This window comes from Perca flavescens, chromosome 8 (genome assembly GCF_004354835.1).
Source record: "Perca flavescens isolate YP-PL-M2 chromosome 8, PFLA_1.0, whole genome shotgun sequence".
Classification (NCBI taxonomy): domain Eukaryota; kingdom Metazoa; phylum Chordata; class Actinopteri; order Perciformes; family Percidae; genus Perca; species Perca flavescens.
Window position 1 is genome coordinate 8,194,556 of NC_041338.1, and position 20,709 is coordinate 8,215,264.

A 20,709-nucleotide genomic window follows, 5' to 3' on the forward strand; every position below is an offset into this window, starting at 1 on the left:
AGTTTGAGGGAGTGCAATGCTAGCAGCTAGGCGAGCATTATAACGTGTGTTACAAAGTGATGCACATTCGTCACGGAAGTAAAGGCTGGACTACATCAGAGCTGTGTGGAGCAGTTTGTGAACAGAGTTTTCTGTTGGAGATGGTAAGTGGGTTGCCAGGTATGGTCGGTTTTTCTTTACAAGAGTTCTTAAGCCTGTTGTATCTAAATGGACTCTAAATCACCTGTTAGAAGGCAGAAGTTGGTATTCATTATTTATTCAACCATTCATGGTGAAGTCAGAAGAGATGCCATTAGCAAGTCTGAGCATGCTCTTCTTGTGGATTGTTTGAAAGGAGTGTGCAACAGGTTGACCAATGATACAGTCTTTATACTAAGCTAGGCTAACAATGTCCTCACTCAAGTCTACATACTTAGTACACAGACATGAGATCGATATCATTCGTCACTTGGAAAGAAATAAATAAAGAAAGTTCATCACCAAAATGTTGAACCATTCCTAATACTTTTAGTTGTAGGAAATAATAAGTGTCTTGCTCAACTAGGATTCACGTAGGCTTGTTTTTTTTATCTTGTCTCCTCTAGCCCATTAATTAGATCTCTACTTCCCTTTAGTATGTTTTTACTGGCCCAGCATAATAAAAATATTGCTATAATATGGTACAATTATAAGAATATCTAACACATAAGTAAGTAATTGATTAATTGCAATACATTACATACAAATGAATTATAAATGTTGTATTTGATCTTGCATACATATATGAGCCCTCAGAGGCTTTTTTGTACATGTTTACAGCTGTAGAAGGGGGGGGGACCTAGAGGTTTCTCTCCTTATCAGCCTTGCCAATAACTAATCAGACCTGATAAGCTGCTGACAGCCACTTTGCCAACAAACAAGGTTAAGAGCTGCTGACTCTTGTCCTCTAGTAATTGGTTCCTTTAAAAATAAGTCACCTCAATCCAGTGTACTTGGAATTTTAGTGTTTCCAATGGTACACAATTGATTCATCACACGATGAATGAAAGAGCCTTTCCTTTTTCATTTGTAAAGTAGCCAGCCAACCTGATCTCACAGAATTCCATGAAATGAACACAGCCCCTTAACTCAAAATCTGTGGCAGTTTCACAGAATCACAAAAAATTCCATGATGGGCCCACAGAAGAATTCCTTGAAATGAACATGGATCACCAGAAATTCCGTAATGGGCCTACGGAAGAATTCCGTGAAATGAACATGGCCCCTTAAGTTAAGAAAAAGGTTGTGGGTGGGCTTACGTTTCCATGACACGCGGGACAACAACGGGACGGTTGAGTTTAGGAAAACAATAACGGGATGCAGGACAACAACGGGACGGTTGGGTTTAGGAAAAGAACAATGGGACGGTTGAGTTTAGGAAAACAATAACGGGACACGGGATAAGAACAGGACGGTTGTTTAGGAAAAGAACGGGACGGTTGGGTTTAGGAAAACAATAATGGGACATGGGACAAGAACGGGACGGTTGGGTTTAGAAAAAGAAGAACGGGACGGTTGGGTTTAGGAAAAGAAGAACGGGACGGTTGGGTTTAGGAAAAGAAGAACGGGACGGTTGGGTTTAGTAAAAGAAGAACAGGATGGTTGGGTTTAGTAAAAGAAGAAAGCGACGGTTAGGTTTAGGAAAAACCCATCCACCACCCCAACCAACTAGAGGATGGATACCCAACCCGAGCCCGACAGGACCCGACGGTAAACTAAGACCAAGACTTTCATTGTATCCTTGTGATTTTCTTCTAGACCTTCAGTTTGAAGATAACCAACTAGTTTTTAAAACGGTTGGAAACTAGATGTAGTCATATTTTCAAATCTTTATGTAGGGCCCTATGGAATCTGTCCTGTAGCTTTTTAAATTCTTATTTATAATTCTTATTTATAATTCTGTTATCACAGAAACTATAGGGCGCAACCGTAATGCTGCCATTAGTCTGTGTTTGGCCCAAGCCGGGCCCTTGTAAAAATAAATAAAAAAAGACACTTGCCACCAGGCTAAACAACTTTTCTGTTGGAAAACCTGACCATACCTCTACGTGATCTGCAGTAAAGCTTGCACACCCCACCCCCTCCATCATCTACTCCAGTTATTACCTGATAGTGGAGTTGATATCAGATGCAGCAGAGGACACAGTACTCATCCCAGCCTCGCTCCTGAACGAACTCTGTTTGGACCTCTGGGAGGCCAGGGAGCTCCTGGACTCTGACTTCCTCAGCTTGAGCCCAGACAGGATGGACCTCCGGAACAGCCCGCCTTTTCTCTTCCCCTTCAGCAGCTCAGCCTCGCTGTGTGCCGTCAGCACAAAACCTCCCCGAGACACAGCGGGGCTGCTGCCGCTGCTGCCCGTGCTGCACATGGAGACGCTCGTGGTCAAAGTGCCAGGAACAGGAGGAGGACCAGGAACCACCGCCCCGGTCCGGTCCAGCAGAGCTGTACCATTGCTGTGCTCCGAACCGGAGCGGAGCGAGTTTATGGAAGTACGGAGTGGGGAGCGGATGACGGCCGCCATGCCGTATGGGACACTCTGGCGAACTCCGTAGCCATGCCGCATCCCGCCAACCCACTGGCCTTGGAATGTTCCTAACAAGAGAGGAAAACAATTACCAATACCAATTCTACATAACTATTTTCTCTGTAGTAGCTGTGGTCTGATTATTTATCTGGATTTTAAAATTGGTGCTGCATAGGCTACACAGGATGACTACAACAACAGAAATCGTAGATGAAAAATAGCCTTACAGAGTGCCGCCGGAAATTGCGCCGGATTTCACTCTTTTCAGCCGGATGTCAGGTACCTTATGCTTTCTTTGTGTTGGAATTTTAAACTTCGGTCTATTTATGAGGACTATGGTTAACTGCTCCTTAGATCTCTGCAGGGTAAATCAAGACAGATAGCTAGACTATCTGTCCAATCTGTTGCACGACTAAAAGATCTTTTGAATGTACACATTCCACCAAAACAAGTTCCTTTCTGAGGCTATTTTACAGCGGCACTGTGGCGCTGCCCGGTGCTTAGCGCCACCCTTGACGATTGTGATTGGTTTAAAGAAATGCCAATAAACCAGAGCATCCCGGAATGTTGTGTGGACTAGCCAGACCCTCCTCCGAAGCGCTGTGGAGGAAGGTTTGGCAAAGTGAGACTACTAAGTGAGCAGGCCATCACTTCTAAAATGATCCCACAATAATATTCCAAAGTGTAGTGTACAATCAGTGGTCACTATCTCAAGAGCTAACTACCATCTTGCATTGCACAGAAGGGAAACAAAAGTCTTATCTCGACAGTTGCCGGATACAAAGCTTGATTACCAAACAAACTAAAAATGGGCAACTGCCGCAGGGCCCCCAGAGATTCAAAGGCGCCAAAACCCCCAGGTTTGCATTGTATCACAGCTGAGCGTTATGACTCATGTTGTGGCCCTTTTTTTGTTTCAGCCTGATAATCAGTCTAAATTGCAATTTCATTACACTTCATTTATTCAGCCTGACATTGTGTGCATGGTAGTTGATTTCTTGTTAGAGTGGGGATTATTATCTCTGCCAGGCGTAAGGATCAGGCATTCGGCCGTTTGTGTGGGTGCGTAATCTTGTAAAACCGATAAAGCATAAATCTGGCCTCAGGGTGGCAATAATAACCCCATTACGGCTTGGCACACCACAATGGGGTGAAAAAGATGAAAACTTGGACAGGCGACACAAAGGTGAGACTTATGCTTTATCATAAGTGTTTTCAAACAGTGCTTTTCGGTTTTACAAGACCTCAAGGAGGAGGAGTAGTTGGTTTGGCAAATGTACAGCTGGTTTACCACCTCACCTCTATTAAAGGGGTGATAGAATGCAAAACCGATTTTACCTTGTCATAGCTGAATAATGACAGTTTAGTGGGTAACTAGGACATACAACCTCTAAATTCCATTGACATCTCTTTTCTCTGCAAATCTCACAATTTGAAACTGCCTTTGAAAACGGGCAAATCTCAACAAGCTGCCTAGTTGACGTCAACTCGGCAGCTCCTCCTCATTTGGCTCTAGTCTCTCCCAACATTTACATAGGCTACACAACTGACCTGAGATCAGTTAGTCTTCTGAATCTAGGTCGGGCAGATCTCAGAAATTGTATACATTGTTCATATGCTATGTAAATTCACTTCTGAGACTTTTTTATACGATAAATCAACTATGTAGAGGTCAAATATGGGCCGTTTTACGAAAATTGATGTCTAATTGCAAATTATGTCTGACTGTGTGTCAGAGTTCAGCGGCCGGTGCTGCCTGTGTTGCTGCCTCGCTGCCCGGCCTGCCTTCCTTCACAGACCCCGGCCTGCTGTGAGGTAAATGGAGCTCCGTCACGGCTGGCAGCCCATGGCACTCCATACCCGCGCAAAGTCACCGTTTTGTGGGCTACCAAATGCCGCTGCCTGGACAGAGCTCCAGAGCCTGCAGCTCCCCTCTTCCTGCTAAATGCCCGGTGTCTGTGAGTGAGAGTGCGGTCAGCGAGCTTGTTACACCAGCAATCTTTTACCACAGGTTCCAGTTAATCTTATGTGTGTAATTATGATGTGTTGAGTTATTTAAACAAACGATCCGCAAGTCTCATTGATAGAGCCTCCGGCTGGATGGAGCTCTATCAATGAGAGCTAGCTAGCCTCCTCTTAGAATTCCTCTGAAATTCACAAAACTTTATAAAATTGAAATCGGACAAGTGTTAGCTAAGCTTTGTAAGACATTGGGGAACCTGTAATATACATGCCGTGATGAAATTCAAACTGTAAATATACTATAGTTATGCCGAAAGTGTAGCTAGCTAGCTAGCCGCAATCGTTTCCCATTGTATTGAATGGGACACATAGCTAGCTAGCTGCTCCTCAACAAGACCCCTCGCGTTCATAAAAATGCCTTAAATTGCAATCCAAAATCAGACAAGTGTTAGCTAAGCTTTGTAAGACATTGAGGAACCTGTAATATACATGCCGTGACGAAATTCAAACTGTAAATATATTATAGTTATGCCGGCCGCAGAGCCCTGGTAGTGCAGTATCCACAAATGGTGACTTTGCCTGGGTATGGAGCCCAGCAGGCTGCCGCTTTCTCGTCAGACTGTGTGTAGCTCCTAAAGTCCGACACGTCTTACCAAATTTGCAATTAGCCATCCATTTTCGTACAACGGCCCATATTTGAGCTTTATATAGTTGATTTCTCGTATAAAAAAGTCTCAGAAGTGAATTTGGTAATGACACATTGCAGTGTCTGGAATATGAGATTCTGTCGCTTCTCTAATATGTGTGTATTGGGGTTTCGCTCAACCAATCAGCGCGCTCTAATGTATGTGTATGGCAATTCGCTCAACCAATCAGTGCGCGTCTCTAATGTGTGTGTATGGCAATTCGCTCAACCAATCAGCGCACAGCTCATCTAAATATTCATTAGAATACCATATTTGGAAGAAAAGATCTTGTTACAAATAGGGCCAAAACACAGGGATGCATAAGGGCCAATAAAATATCAACCAGGCCATTTTCAGCCCAACCAATGTTACATACTAGGAGACCATAAGGAACAGTGTGAAATACCCTATATAATCATTCTATCACCCCTTTAAAGAGCAGCGCACAGCTGCTTACCTGAGCTTTTCTATGGGACCTTCCGGGTCTCCCATGCAGTGCATGAGACACAAATTTGGTGGGTAGGTGACTAACTAGAAAGGAAGATGAACTTTCCATTTTAAGCAGTGATTAGTCAATTATTTTCTCTAATGGAATCTCTGGTAGACATGAGACCTATTTGAAATGTGCAAACAGCTAAATTGTTGCCCCTGTGCACCCTAACAGGTTAATCTGGCCATGCCTAGACGAAAAGTATAGCATTACATGTCCTTTCCTTTTTTATGCATAGTGATTCTTATTGACGAAAGATGTTTTTTGACCTGTATAAAACCGCAATAATTTAACAGCAGTATCAGAGTACCCTACTTCCTCTCTGTGATGTGTATAATCATATTTTATATAAAATAATTTGACAAAGTACTAAGTTGAGTACTGTACATGGGAGTAACTTCCTCTTTTCTGTCCATCCTCTCCATTCATTCACAACATGTCTCTGCACTACCCGCACTCACTGCTGCATAATAGTCCTTACATCCCTATGTTTCTGAAAAGTAGGCCATCTGAGTATGTTTCTGTCATTCCTCTCTCTCTCTCTCTCTCTCTTTCTCGCACGCACAGACTCAAACGGAAGTGTGTGTTCCAATAGGATTGCAAGTGATCCATCCCGCCTGCCCGTACCCCTGATGTAACAGCACTCTGATTCATTCTGTAGCAAACGCACTCGCTCTAACCAAACTACATGGCCATATAAGGACTGTAACCACGTCTCTATCGCAAACACACACAAACATTTCCCTTGTGGGCTCAAGTGTCAGTGAAGTGGGAAGTGCTGAATGTAGCCAATGTTAGAAGCCAATAGGATTCTTGCTTAAGATCTAAGGCACACTCACACAGGCACGACAAGCACATCCACAGTGCTGTTAAAAAACTTGAGTGAGAAGTGGTGGTGTTTCTGAACCTGCCCTTGGCATTAGAACAATATGCTGCCTTTTAAGGCTCATACACACATACATAAACAAAAACATTCTGTGTCATAGACAGCTGGCCGGCACATCTGGCCAGGCCTTTGTAATCATGTCAGCACACAGCTGTACGACCATATGACAGACAGATCAAAGAACACACGTGCAACAGTGTGACAAGATTACCAATTTTATTAAATGACCGCCAGCATACTTGAACAGAAGAGTGAGACAGAGGGCAACCCAAAAGAGAGACAGTCCTGAATATCCAGAGACAGAACATCATCTGTGCTTCTGTGTGACAGTGTTTCTGCTGACAATGCAGAAATAGGTAGAATCAGACAAAAAAATCACCTGTCTGCTACAGGTCATATTACTGAAAAGTTGTTTGTTTGTTGTTGATGTTTAAAATGAGGAAAACCCCTGACTAATTGCAGTACAAATCAGTGAGCTTTAGAGGTGCTGATAGGCGGATTTTGTTACCTTTGTAAGCTAACGCGCTGCTAGCTGTAGCTTCATATTCCCCAAGCAGAAGTGAGTGGTATCAATCTTTTCACCTAACTCTCGGTAAGAAAGTGGGTATTGAATGACGAGACATTTTTCAATACTGGATACTTTAAAAATATTGAATTTAGTACCCAGCCCTAGTTTTCAGTGGGTGTTAGACACCAGGGTCGTTCCTTGTCAGCGATGCGTGTGCGTGCGTGATCTTCATGGATAGGATTTCAGGTCGCAGCCGGGGGAAGGAGAGGGCCAGGGAAAGGACAGAAGTGAAGTGGTCAGGTTAAGTTTAAGTAAACGTTATTATCCGTGTGGAAGGCAATTCGTTTTACAGCCAGCAGAAGAGAGTCAGCATCTCCAGGTCAGGTTCTAGGGCTGGGTACCGCTCAAAAATTTTTTGATACCGGTACCAACACCAATTCCTTGACTTCAATACTAAACGATACTTTTTTTTCTCAATACCAATTTCATTAAATTCATTTTCAGCAAAAACTAAATTACAAATCTTTTTGTTAAAATGTTCAGCTCCTACTACGTGAGCCCTGTCTCTGCGTGTAAAGTAGAGTTTTGTAAGCCAGTCAGCAGCATTATTAGATCTTGGTAGAAGCATGCTACATGTTTATTGGCTCACTGACACTGGTGAGATTTGCTCCTTAGGTATTGAAATTTGGTATTGAATGACGAGGCATTTTTCAATACTCGATACTATGGAGGCAATTCAGTCGGTGCCTAAAAACCGAATTCGGTAGCTAACCCTATCAGGTTCTCTGCCAAAAAAATGTTGATTTCTCTCTCCAGTTGGGGATCAGGTTGCTGCCCCAAGTGAAGGAGTTCAAGTATCTCGGTCTTGTTCACAAGTGAGGGTAAAACTACAGATGTCACTTATCCCAATAAACATTTTGCATAGGAATCAAGGAAAATTTTGAAATGTTATACAGTTTTAGTAAAGTCCCACAGAGGATTTTACATGCATTTGTCCCCCTATTTGTAAAATATTGAATGAAACTACACTCTGGAGTTGTATAGCTACCTAAGTGTTAGTAGACACAGTGGCTGTGTCTGGAAACCATAGACAGTATATAATGGACCAATAGACCCCGTTGCTCTGGACGGAGACCAGTGAAGGCTATTAGAAGCACTTTTCCGGTGATGGCCAACTTTACTGCGCAGCCTCCAACTGAGAGAATGTGACGTGAGCAACGTGTCTGAAAGTTGTAAGTCTTCTGGTAGCTGTGCCAAGAGAAATCTCAATCATTCCCAATCTTACAGATACGGAGACTGTAGGTGTATGTAAGGAGATAACATGGGCACAGGCTAATTATTGATCACTAACATGCTAGTTAACATTAGTAATTAAACCTAAACATCTCATGTAAGTCGAAACTGCCTGCGAGCTTCTCCTGTACTATACGGTAATTCCTCTACTATGCGACAGTAAGTCACTTGGTTATGACACAATCGTTAGCTTATTTTTACAAAAACGTCTGCTACGGAGCCATAACGTAAGGTACAAGGTAATGAAGCCTTTTATACATTGTCGTGTTTCTTTGGAACTAAACAACGGACAAATAGAGTCTTTAAATGCTTCAGATGTAAAGTTATTCGCAGTCAAGTGACGTAAAAAAAAAATGGCGGTCAGCGGAATGCTAACAGGAGGTGATGGCCAGTTAGCAACAAAATGGCGCCATGATGGCTCGAGTTCTGAAGCGAAGCTTACTCCCTTGCTGGAAACATGCACTCATTCACTACTCCCTACTCACTATATCAGGGAGTTCTCTGTATAGAGAGCCAAAGTCACGCCCTTCTACTTCCGGTCCATGGGACCTATCTTTCGAAAAAAATATGAACGAGGGTCAATTGAGAGATAATAATTATTTTTTGATCCAGTTTGAATTGAGCCATGGATGACAAATAGGATGTTCGTCAATTTAAAACATTATTTTTCAACTGAAAAAAGTCTCCGTTTATTGTTAAATTGTGGAAGTATAAGACTGTGAAAATACGTAATTAGAAAGACTACACACTTCATGGATGACGTCTCTCTGAAGCTACGATGTCTGTGTGTATTGTACCGGGGACGTAACGTTACTCAAATGAGCAGAGGATCTCGCTTGTTCTTTTGCTTCTCTGCTGAAAACACTTGACTGGATAAAACACAGCAGTTAAAATAACGTTACATGTGTTGTGGAACAGAGCTAAGCTAGTTAGCGAGCTAGCGAGCAAACCAAGCATCAAGCTAGGTGACGTAGATTGTGTCAAACGGGAGATGTAGTCCACTGAGCTGTTTCACACAAAACTAAGTGGTACTACGACAAACCTACGGCTAATGGGATAAAAAAATAATTTGACTCTCCCCGTTCACTACCATTCATATTTTTCCCATGAGGTCCACCGGAAGGGGCGGGACTTCGGCTCTCTATAGCAAAGTCCTTTTCTAAATAGTCTCTGTCTATAGCATAGACAGTATATAATGGACCAATAGACCCCGTTTCTCTGGACGGAGACCAGTGAAGGCTATTAGAAGCACTTTTCCGGTGATGGCCAACTTTACTGCGCAGCCTCCAACTGAGAGAATGTGACGTGAGCAACGTGTCTGAAAGTTGTAAGTCTTCTGGTAGCTGTGCCAAGAGAAATCTCAATCATTCCCAATCTTACAGATACGGAGACTGTAGGTGTATGTAAGGAGATAACATGGGCACAGGCTAATTATTGATCACTAACATGCTAGTTAACATTAGTAATTAAACCTAAACATCTCATGTAAGTCGAAACTGCCTGCGAGCTTCTCCTGTACTATACGGTAATTCCTCTACTATGCGACAGTAAGTCACTTGGTTATGACACAATCGTTAGCTTATTTTTACAAAAACGTCTGCTACGGAGCCATAACGTGAGGTACAAGGTAATGAAGCCTTTTATACATTGTCGTGTTTCTTTGGAACTAAACAACGGAAAAATAGAGTCTTTAAACGCTTCAGATGTAAAGTTATTCGCAGTCAAGTGACGTAAAAAAAAAATGGCGGTCAGCGGAATGCTAACAGGAGGTGATGGCCAGTTAGCAACAAAATGGCGCCATGATGGCTCGAGTTCTGAAGCGAAGTTTACCCCCTTGGACATGACGCAGGTCATTGTCTCTGCGCTACCGTTGCTATGGCAGCAAGTGTAAACTGAGTCGCCTCTAATATAATACACCCATGGTTTGCCTATAGTAGTTTCCCATTACCTTATTCTTCCAAAACAACAATCCAGGGGCCTGTTGCACAAAAGTAGAATAACTGAAAAAGCGCAGCTTTACTTAGTGTGATCCGCTCATCGTGGCTTAATCGGTTGCACGTTTGCCGAGCATGGATAAGAAGGTGAAGCTATGTCAAGCCAGGTAGTTGGGATAAGTTATAAGTTACTTAAATAGACCACGGTATCGATCATAGATTTACTGATGCTAAAATGGAGAATATGCATTGTGTATTCTTTACACAGAGTGAGCAGCAGCTTCATATGAAATTATGACAACGTGAAACACATTTGTAAAAAAGACACACGGCCATTGTACTAAAACAGCGAGAGAAAGCGAGGCAGACGATCACAGACCGACTGAATGCGTAAGTAGCCTAAAAATATACATTTACTGACCACTGCTCTGAATTGAAACTGCCATACCATTCAAGAAGTTAGGCTAATTATTTGCATAAATGAGCAGTTGTACTCTTTGCCTTAAAAATGAGCAGAAGACTAATGTTACGCAGGAAATGTACCATTTAGATCAATTACAACCACTAATCTACAACGCTGTGAAGCGTACATATCCCTCTCTCTCTCACTCTGTCTCTCTCTCTCCTATGGGCTAAAATATGAATTACCTAAGTAATATATTTACTCCCACTGCTCGCTTTTCAGACAAAGTGTACAACAGTTCTTTTGTGGAAATAATTAGCCTAACTAAATGGTTTCATTTAAGAGCAGTAGTTCATAAATGTATATTTTTAGATATATCATTCAGTCGGTCCGCTGTTTTTGTTTTTTACAGAGGCAGATTCCTTCTTTACATATTATATGCTTTGCTTCCTTTGCTTTGAAGGCCTATTAATGGACATAGAAAAGAAAGACTCTGAAGAAATTTGTCTCTAACATCTCAAAACTATAAAGATAATTAAGTGATACATTTAATGCACACTTTAAACATGACTGTAGTACAGTGTATTCATCAGTTATTTCCCCCCAGCAAAATATAAGGTCAAAAACGATTGAAGTGTCCTCTCCCTGTTGTTTCATGAATGTACAGTAGCCTCAACTATATAGTTACTGGACCAGTGAACTAAGACTATAATTAGGGAGGATTGTACAATTATAAAAACCTATAATAATTGTTCAATCCTCCCAAATTATACTCCCAGTTCACTGGAGAGAACACAAATTGTCTGCTAAGAATGCCAAATACAGTGCACATGGAAGAGGAACACACATGGTCCTTTGTTAAAGAATACTAAAAGAAATAAATCAACTAAAATAGTAAAAGGTGTAATTGTCCCTGGTCTGCCATTGTTGGAACCATTAGCACCTGTATAGCACTTTATATATTATCCTTCATCAGTGACTTCATTTAAAACACATTTGCAACTGTATCAGCCTTTTCTAATTATCTCAACTACTGCCGTATTATATTCATCAAACTTCTAACAACAATATGAATACCAGTTTTCATACAGCAATATAACAGTAACAATGACACATGAATAATTATAAAACAAATGGTCACAACTTTATATAACAGTGCTTTACTGAACAGCAATATGCACCTGTTGTATTTTAATGCAGGCTGATACTAATAATAAGGTAAAAGCACTGCTGAGTGAACAGAAAAGGCTCCAGGATTAATAAATCATAATCAATAAAGCTAGCCTGGTCAGGAGCAGGCTAACTGCACAGAATAAATCTCCATGGTAACTTAGGTGCCTCTGCTTTTGTGCAATCAAGTCAAGGCTAAAATCATTCAGGATAACTGGAATATCCTGGCTTAATCCCTTATCCTGGTTTTGTGCAACAAGCCCCAGGAAGAGCCAGGTAACACATTTTAGTAGTTCTGTCAAACGATTCAAATATTTAATTGCAATTAATCGCATTAATGTCATAGTTAACTTGCAATTAATCTCAATTAATCGCACATTTTTATTTATTCTAAATGTCCCCTGATTTCTTTTTGTCCCATTATTTTTTCTCATTTTAATGCTCTTATCAACATGGAAAAGTGGATCGGCTTGTTTTGTACTTTTGTCACCTGGCTTTGACGAGGGGGCGGAGAATTCGCATTAGCTGTGTGCTTGGCCATCAAGTGGTATTTTAGACTGGACGTGCTGCGATGATAGCTCAGTTCACAACGACAAAACACACAGATCACTTTGGTCAATGGTCAATGGAACCATTTGGCAACTTTTTAAAATTAAACTTTCCATTCAGAATCTTATTGGCATCCATTTCGGCATCTTAAGATCGCCATCCACTCAAAACAAAACATTAGCCTACTACTCTTTGGCCGGCTCGCAAGCCCAAACAAGCGTGTGTGGCATGCCTGTTGTTTTGTTTCCAGTCTAGCTAGATCTGGTGTGGTGTTGTAATTTTTCTAACGTTACTAGTTGTTGCAACAGCATGTGAAAAAAACTACAAAGTTTGCTAAGCCAAAAAGAACGTTAATCTTGCAATAAAAAAATGTACGCCATTAATATGGGTTTGCGTTAACGCTGTTAATAACGCGTTTAACTGACAGCACTAATTTTTAGCTATCTGACATCCCCTTACCTACAAAATGATTAATTTGCAAGCTATATTAATGTTCAAGAATGTGAGTGGTATAGTTTTAATATTGTAGTGAGCATTGATGTTCACTAGATATTACACTGCATTGTGGGAAGCAATAAGTGCCCTAAAATGTATTCCACAAATTTGAATTACAATTCGGACACTATAGAATAAATGTCTGACCATGAAAAAGCGCCTTAAAACGTGAATAGTGACTCATTCTGGACACAGACAGTGTTTCTAACATTTTGTTCACACCATTTGGACTACTGTAAATAGTAGAAAAACATCAGCACCACAAACTACAGCCTCCAAAATAACCATGAAGTTGAACACCTCTCTTAAATTATTATTTGTTGTATCAGATTGCACTAGTTTTAGCTATAGGTGTAACTACAAAACTGACAACTTAGTGTGTGAGTGAATAAATATATGTAAAGCAGTGTGTTTTTTTTTGCTTTTTTATGATTCCTTGGAAGCATATGTCACCCTTAATCAATAATGCCTGAGTAAATATTCATTCATTGGGCACTAGGCTGCTTTTCCAATGTGAGCATGTCGCTCTCCATGGTGCTAAAAGATACAGTCTCACAGGCAGTTTTTTATATGAATTCAGTGCATTACATGGAAACACTAAAAAACAACACCAGCCGGACTGAGGTACACACTTTAAACAGTCAGAAAAAAACAGTAGCCTATTTTTGTACTTTTTAACAAAAAAACGCCTTGCTTGCCTGCTGTACCAAGACAGCAGTCAACAGCAGATTAAGTTATCCTCCTCTCATCATTTTCAATATGAACCTGTAACTGTTGTATTGACAACAATTGACTTCTGTAGCCTATATATGAAGGCCTCAACCCCGGGCCTACAGTGAGGAAAATCTGCTTCACAACTCGCATGCCAAAACGATTTCAGTGATTCTGCCTGGAGGCCAAACAGGAAGCACTCTCAAATCATATGGGCCTATAACCCAGGCTGAGGCTACCGCGGGCACGAGGCAGCCGCACGGAAAGAGTTAACGCGGAGAGATTAAAGCTGCGGAAACATCACAAATGCACAGCAATTTAATCACGCGCCAACCCCCAGGCTGAATTCATAATTGTCTCTTTAACAAATGTGCACGTCTGTTCTCTATTTCTAGGTTAAAAAGGTCTGTGTTTCATTCTAAGGATACAGCAGTAGAAACCACGTGTCAAACTCTGTAAATTGTGTTTGAACAGTACTATCTATTCATTTTTCTATCTTTTCACTAATTCCAGATGATTCAAAGTAGTTCATGTACATTATCGCAGCAGCCTCTCTGTTACTGCTTTACACCTCTAAATATTGATTTGTGAAGCACAGCGGTAAGAAAGAGAAAGCATGGAGCAAGACGGACTATGAAGGAGTTGAAATTGGTTATTTTATGAATTATTAATGTGTTGTTTTACCATGTCAGCACTTGTCGGAGGAGTGTCTGTGTTTGTGTATGGGAGAGAAATGAGGAGGTAGAGTAAGATTAGACAACACAAGGTCAAGTTTCTCACTCAGTTTACTTTAATTATCAGATTGTTTGTGCCAGTGGGGATTTCAGTAGCTGTGGTTTAAATGTTTAAGTTCTCATCCAATGCTCCATTACCACAGCTAAGAAATGTGTAATTAAAACAACAACAATAATAAGAATAATAAAAAACTAAATCAGAACAAATAATAATAACAGGGTTTTTCCTGGCTCACATTTTGAGCGTAAAAGACTTCAATTCCTGCATTCTGATACATTTTTAGGCAGCAATTTGTTGTAAAAATGGCTATAGTTATGGCAAGGAAATCACAAAATTCTAGTGACAGGTAACAATTCAAAATACAAAATATAATGGAATATCATTATATTCAGTATTCCAGTAAGGGAGCTTCCACATCCGGGACATGGGCCCGGATGGACTACACTTGACCCCAAAGTCCAGCTGTTTAATCAGTAGCCCTATGAACAGGGCTTATGGTCAGGGCTTTTTTCCCCCAAAGAGCACATTGTGCTCCCAAGTTGATTTAGGATTGACTTACATAGGCTACTGCTTTTACTGCTAATTTGTACAATAATACAATCATGTTATGGAAACAAAACATTATGACGTGTAATGTTTTCTACATTATATTGATCAAAAATGTATCAGTAATGTTGAGCCTACAGTATAACAGACCACCACAGTTCGTGCATACAAGTGAACCGCGGATAAATTGCAGAGTTTAACCTTCATAGCGAAAAAGTGACACTACGTGAATGGGGCACAGCAGAAAGACGGCGCGGAAAGACGGCGCGGAACGACGGCGCGGAACGACGCCGCTTGTTCAGGGTTTTCATGTGTACTCCCGTAGGCCTACACTTCGCATCAGGTGTTGAAACCAACTGTACCACGACACAAAATTGGACTACTATTTAATGTGACTACAGGACGTTTTTAACCGGTCATGAAACTGTTTCAATTTAGCAGCTTCTACAGTTAAGCGGTCTTATCGGATGAGAGAGAGAGGCTGTCTGCTGAAAATCAGACGTTTTGGCGCTGTTGATTTTTCTTTGGCGCTGACGATAAACCTCTTTGGGTGGGGAGCGCCAACAATTTCTCTATGCATGAAAAACCCTGAATAAGGTACTGTATGAAAATGATCGGTGTGGGAAGTGGGGCTGAACCTTATGTTTCACAATTTATATAAAGTGTTATATACACTCTCCCCTTGACTAAGAAATAATCTGGCAATACCCCTCCCACAATATCTCAAAACAATTTAATATCACTGGTACAACAATTCACCAATCATAAGAAATTAAGATGGTGCACCCTATAACATTAATATTGTTGTTGTCGGGCAGAAACCGTGTGTTTCTTGTTTTCTAAAAAACAAGTTTTAAAAAAATTAAATAAATAAAAAGTGGAATATGGAAATTTTCCATATTGTATAATTTTAATCAGTGCTATTGGTTACTCTTTATGTCTGTGCTTTTACAAACATTTAAACAGTGATGAGGTGATTTTGTGTGACTTTGTTTAAGAAAAATGGCTCAATATAATGTTTTCAAATTAGCCTTTTTTCATTAATCTGCAAGGACCCTCCCCAGCTCTCAAAAAATAAGGTGAGACTACCCCTCAGTGTAAAGCTCTTTTCTGGCCCTCCTCTTTCGCAATGAATTTTCATACAGTCTCTAAAGAGTTTTAGAGACTTTGCAGCACCATGCCATCCCTGGTGCTTCCAGGGCAAACTCTCTCATGTCCAGTTAGTATTGTATTAGCAGTGGTGCAGGGCAAACTTCCAAGATAGATATTTAGAATTTTCATGATTCAGACTGCACCGCTAATCCTCACTACAAACATAAAACCACTCCCATTACATAAGCTAAGGCTGCAGTGGGGTTGGTAGTAGAGTAGGAACGTATTAGCAATGGCCCTAAAAAACAAAACACCAAAGCACAAGATAAGTGACGCTTTTGAATACATTTCTTCACTGTACAATTGGAGCGCATCTGTGAGAAAAAGAAAAGAAAAAAAAAAGCTATGTGTGACTGCTGAGGAGGTGGCTTTTCTTTGACCAGGAGAAATTTTAGGAGAAATAAGTAAATCTGGTGCACTGCATGTGTAAGTCAGAAATGTCAGTATAATCTGACAGTATAATGGACGCAGCTGGGGAGAAAAGCAACAACTGCTCAGACAGGCAAGACAGGTACACATGACAACTGACAGGCAGGACAAACAGCCAGACAGAGACATAGCAGATATGCTGAACAGGCATGCAGACAGAGAAGTTAGACAATGGTCAAACACTGAACACTGAAAGCAAGGGAAGTTTAAAGCTAAACTGTTGCCTGTTTAAAGGGGAACAATGCAGGTTTTTTTAGCTTAATTTACCTTAACTGAACAGCTTCGGAGTCATTGGAATGGTTATATTACTTTTTTTCGGGTTGAATGGTGGTTGTCTCGCTTCCCCCTAGCGCCTGTGAAGGGTCTTGCAACTTTCGGCCGGCGAGCCACCGGCCTCAGCGTCAGAAAGTATCACATGATATCAGGTCTCGGAAGGAACGAATTGCTTCACGGCACTGCACACATACAGGAACCGGCTAGCTATAAGAACAAGGTAGCGATGGAGTTTTTCACAAAATCGTCATGGCTGGGCCAGCAAAAAGAAGCAGAAAGCTAGGAAAGCATTGTCGGAGGAACAGAGAAAGAGGAAACCGCAGACTGACCGAGCGAGGAGTCAGACACGAGTAAACATTGGACCCGCGTCTTCAGAATGCAGAGAACTAAGACAAACAGAAGCCTGCAAATCTAATGCTGACCTGGCGTTAAACTCTGTCTAATCTTTGTATTTCTTGTCATTGTGACCTCAGGGTGTTTGCTATTGTCTGTAAAGGTTTTTATTATGATCGCTGTCTGTTACGGGCTTACTAGCCAGCTTACTAGCAGCTCTACTTCAGTGGACATGGCTCTGTGCGTTTGCCGGCTTCTATGAAAACAAAGCACATGACCATAAGGGAGAAGATGGGAGGGGGGGAGAGTCGCCAATTACTTTTTACAACAACGGTACAAGCTGTAGGGGGGGCTCTATAGAGAAACCTGCGAGCAAAAAGCGAGCAAAAAGCAAGCAAAAAGCGGAGAAAACAGCGAAGAAATTGCCAAAACTGAATAGCGGCCCTTGAAATCACTGCGCACTAAGCAGAATCTCTTAAACGGATAATGGTCCCTTATCCGTTTAAGAGATTCTGCTTAGGCCCTTTTTCTGTTTGAGTCTTTCAGATTCCTAATTGAGGATTATTTATCTGCTAAAAAAATGATAACATGGTGGGATGCCGTTGCCCTGAATATTTGAAAATGTTTGTCATTTTGTAACTGAACACACAACTGAACAAATAACTTTGTCCAAATACAAGTAGGTTGTCCTATACTGTATAATATATAGTGTGTGTGTGTATATATATATATATATATATATATATATATATATATGCCTTGCCATATATGCCATATATCATGCCTTGAAGATATTGAATGAAATTCTGAATATATCAAATGAAAGTCGGAATATATTGTATCAACCATGAATATATTGAATGAAAGTCTGAATATACAGTATTTTCATTTAATATATTCATGGTTCATTTAATATATTCAGACATGCATTCAATATATTCAAACTTTACATATATATATATACGGTATATATATAATATTTTTGTTGTTGTTGTTGCTATATTTGACTCTCCAAATCAGTCATATGTACAGTATATACTAGGGTTGTTAAAATTAAAGCGATAATAACAAGTTAACGCAAATTCCTTTTAATGCCACTAATTCATTTTTTTCCTGCATGCATTCTGTGATTTTGGCCTTGGGCTGCACCATAGTTTTGGAAATCAGGAAGCGATGCAGAAGTAAATATGTGGACAACCGTACAGTTCTCCGTGAGCACATCGCATCAAAAAAAGAAACAAACCTCCTTGAGCGGAAATGGAAAATTAAGAAATGGCAAGTTGAGTTTTCTACTAGATGGTTCTCTCGACAAGACTAAAGGTTAGTTGCATGTCGATGTGAATTGAGTTACCACCAGAGTACGTTAAGTCTCACATACCACTTGAGCATTACAAATTTGAAAAATATCCCTTTTAAAGTACATTTAGAACAGATAAAAAATTGTTAAGTTAACTAGGGACAATCATGCATTGCAATTATCTATTTTTAATGTTTTTTGGGCGGGCTTTTTTACCTTTAATTGACAGGACAGCTAGGTGAGAAAGGGGGAAGACATGCAGAAAATTGTCACAGGTCGAACTCGAACCCTGGACCTTGGCATCGCGGCGTAAACCTCTAAGCATGTGTGTGCCTGCTGTACCCACGGTGCCAACCCAAGGGCTGTAAATTGACAGCCGCCAACCTGCCAAATGCATGTAACATTTTAAAGTTACTAACCAATTTGGCCAGTGATGAATGAAGCAATCAACACTGCGTCTGTTTTAATCGGCCAGCTGCAGAAATGTTTCCAGATTGGTATTGATTACGACGTACACTGAAACAGAAAAGACAAACGGACCTGCACCAAACAAACCAGAAGAGCTGAAATTAAAGTAAAGTTAGTTAGGAAAAAACAAACGTGGCTAGTGGAAAATCTGATTTGCTGGTAACTTTAAAAATCTACTAGCCATGTTGGCTGGTGATCAAAAAAGTTAATTTAAAGCCCTGATTGTCAGCCCTAGTATATACAAGATTGAAAACAACCTTAAAAAGGCACCTAAGACATCAAGTGGCGGGCAAGAACACCTACAGTCCCCTCAAAAGCAAACGGGTGGCTGAATCTATGACATCACCAAATCTTTCATGTTGACAATCCTGTACTGTTTGATTCCTGCACTGTGTTCATCGACATCCACTCATTCTGCTGAACCATCCTTGACCAAGAAGACACAATTAGAATACTACTTAGAACAAGTGTACCAAGTATAGAGGATGGATTTAAAGGTGCCGTGTGGGAATCTGGAAAGGCAGCAGGACCTGCCAACCTCCCTTCTTTACAAAATACAGAGTGCAATACACGGCAACCACAGCAACGGTGCAAACTATAGAAGGGGTCACACTCCTACCGATACCAGGCAAAGTGCTTAACAGGATCATCTTGAACATCTTGAGTAAAGGAATTAGTCAGCATTCAGCTGCATTCAGCTTCAGGAGCAGCACGCTGGATTTCACAGAGACAGACAGATCCTGTACTGAAATCTTAACCCTGTGTATCATGATTGAGTAATAATGGACTACAGCTTTACGCTCTATATTCATGTAATTAAGGAGTATTTAATGGCATGGACAGGAAGACTCTCTCAACATTGTGTCACATGACCTCATAATGAACTCACAAATGCTTGTGAGGGGGTCAGGGATGCCTAGTAGCCTACTGCCCAATTTTCTATTCTTGTTGGCAATTGACAACAATCAAAGACATTTACAGAGCACAAGAATTTGGACATGAACTGAACGTAACTCATCTACATGCATGGCTGAGTGCTCCAGAGAAACACGTCTTAGTTACAGGATGATATGAAAAAAGCACAGTGATCACTGTTAGCTGAAGAGCTTCATCCCACATGCTCAAATAGGCTGCAAATACATTCTCTCAAATACATGCACCTGTCATCAAGCTTCCAAACATCATGTCTAACCATTGCATGACTTCATTTGGCCCACCTGTCATGTCTCAGCGTAGATAATAATTTATGTAGTTGCTGGGTGTATTTAAACATGAAAAGTGAATTTATTATGTCCGCTTACATAACATGGTCAGAGCTGGAATAATTACTGCACTGATAGCAGCCTTTAGCAAGCCAGCAAGATATGTTGATGTAGGACAATTTAATTATAATGTTGTTGTAGCGTATTTGCCAACAGCTGGGGGACAGGAAGGAGGCTCCAGGAAGCTGTAAAGAGAGGAAAGAGAGAGGTGGGAGGAGAGGAGAGAGGAATGTTGGCAAATGTAGGAGAGGAACGGAAAGCCAAACAGCAGAGATGAGAAGAGTGTTTTTTAGAAATGTGGCATCAGGTGTAGTTGGAGGGGAGAGCGGGACCGGCAGTGAGCCTAACGCACAGCGTGTTCCATTAAATCACAAAAGACTGACAAGTGAGTTTCATTACAATTCTAGCTGGCAATCATTTTGTTCATTAAGGAGAAATTAAGCTGATAGTTTCTTGGGCATTACTGTAATTCAAAGCAAAGGCAATATATTCCCGTTAAATTATGTCAGAGCTCAGTTTAACTATAAAACTGTATCAATAACTTGGCTAATTATATTGCCAAATCCAATGTTACTATACAATAC

General features: G+C 40.8%; 1 protein-coding gene across 2 annotated transcripts in view; it reads right to left on the minus strand.

The window, feature by feature from the left end:
- The window catches only part of jph3b (junctophilin 3b), a 70,908-nt gene that overhangs the window by 42,042 nt on the left and 8,157 nt on the right, over nt 1-20,709 (minus strand). For both annotated transcript variants that reach the window (XM_028584610.1, XM_028584612.1), the window contains exon 2: nt 2,125-2,611. In XM_028584610.1, coding sequence (XP_028440411.1) covers nt 2,125-2,611 — 487 coding nt within the window. The remainder of the gene's footprint in view (nt 1-2,124; nt 2,612-20,709) is intronic.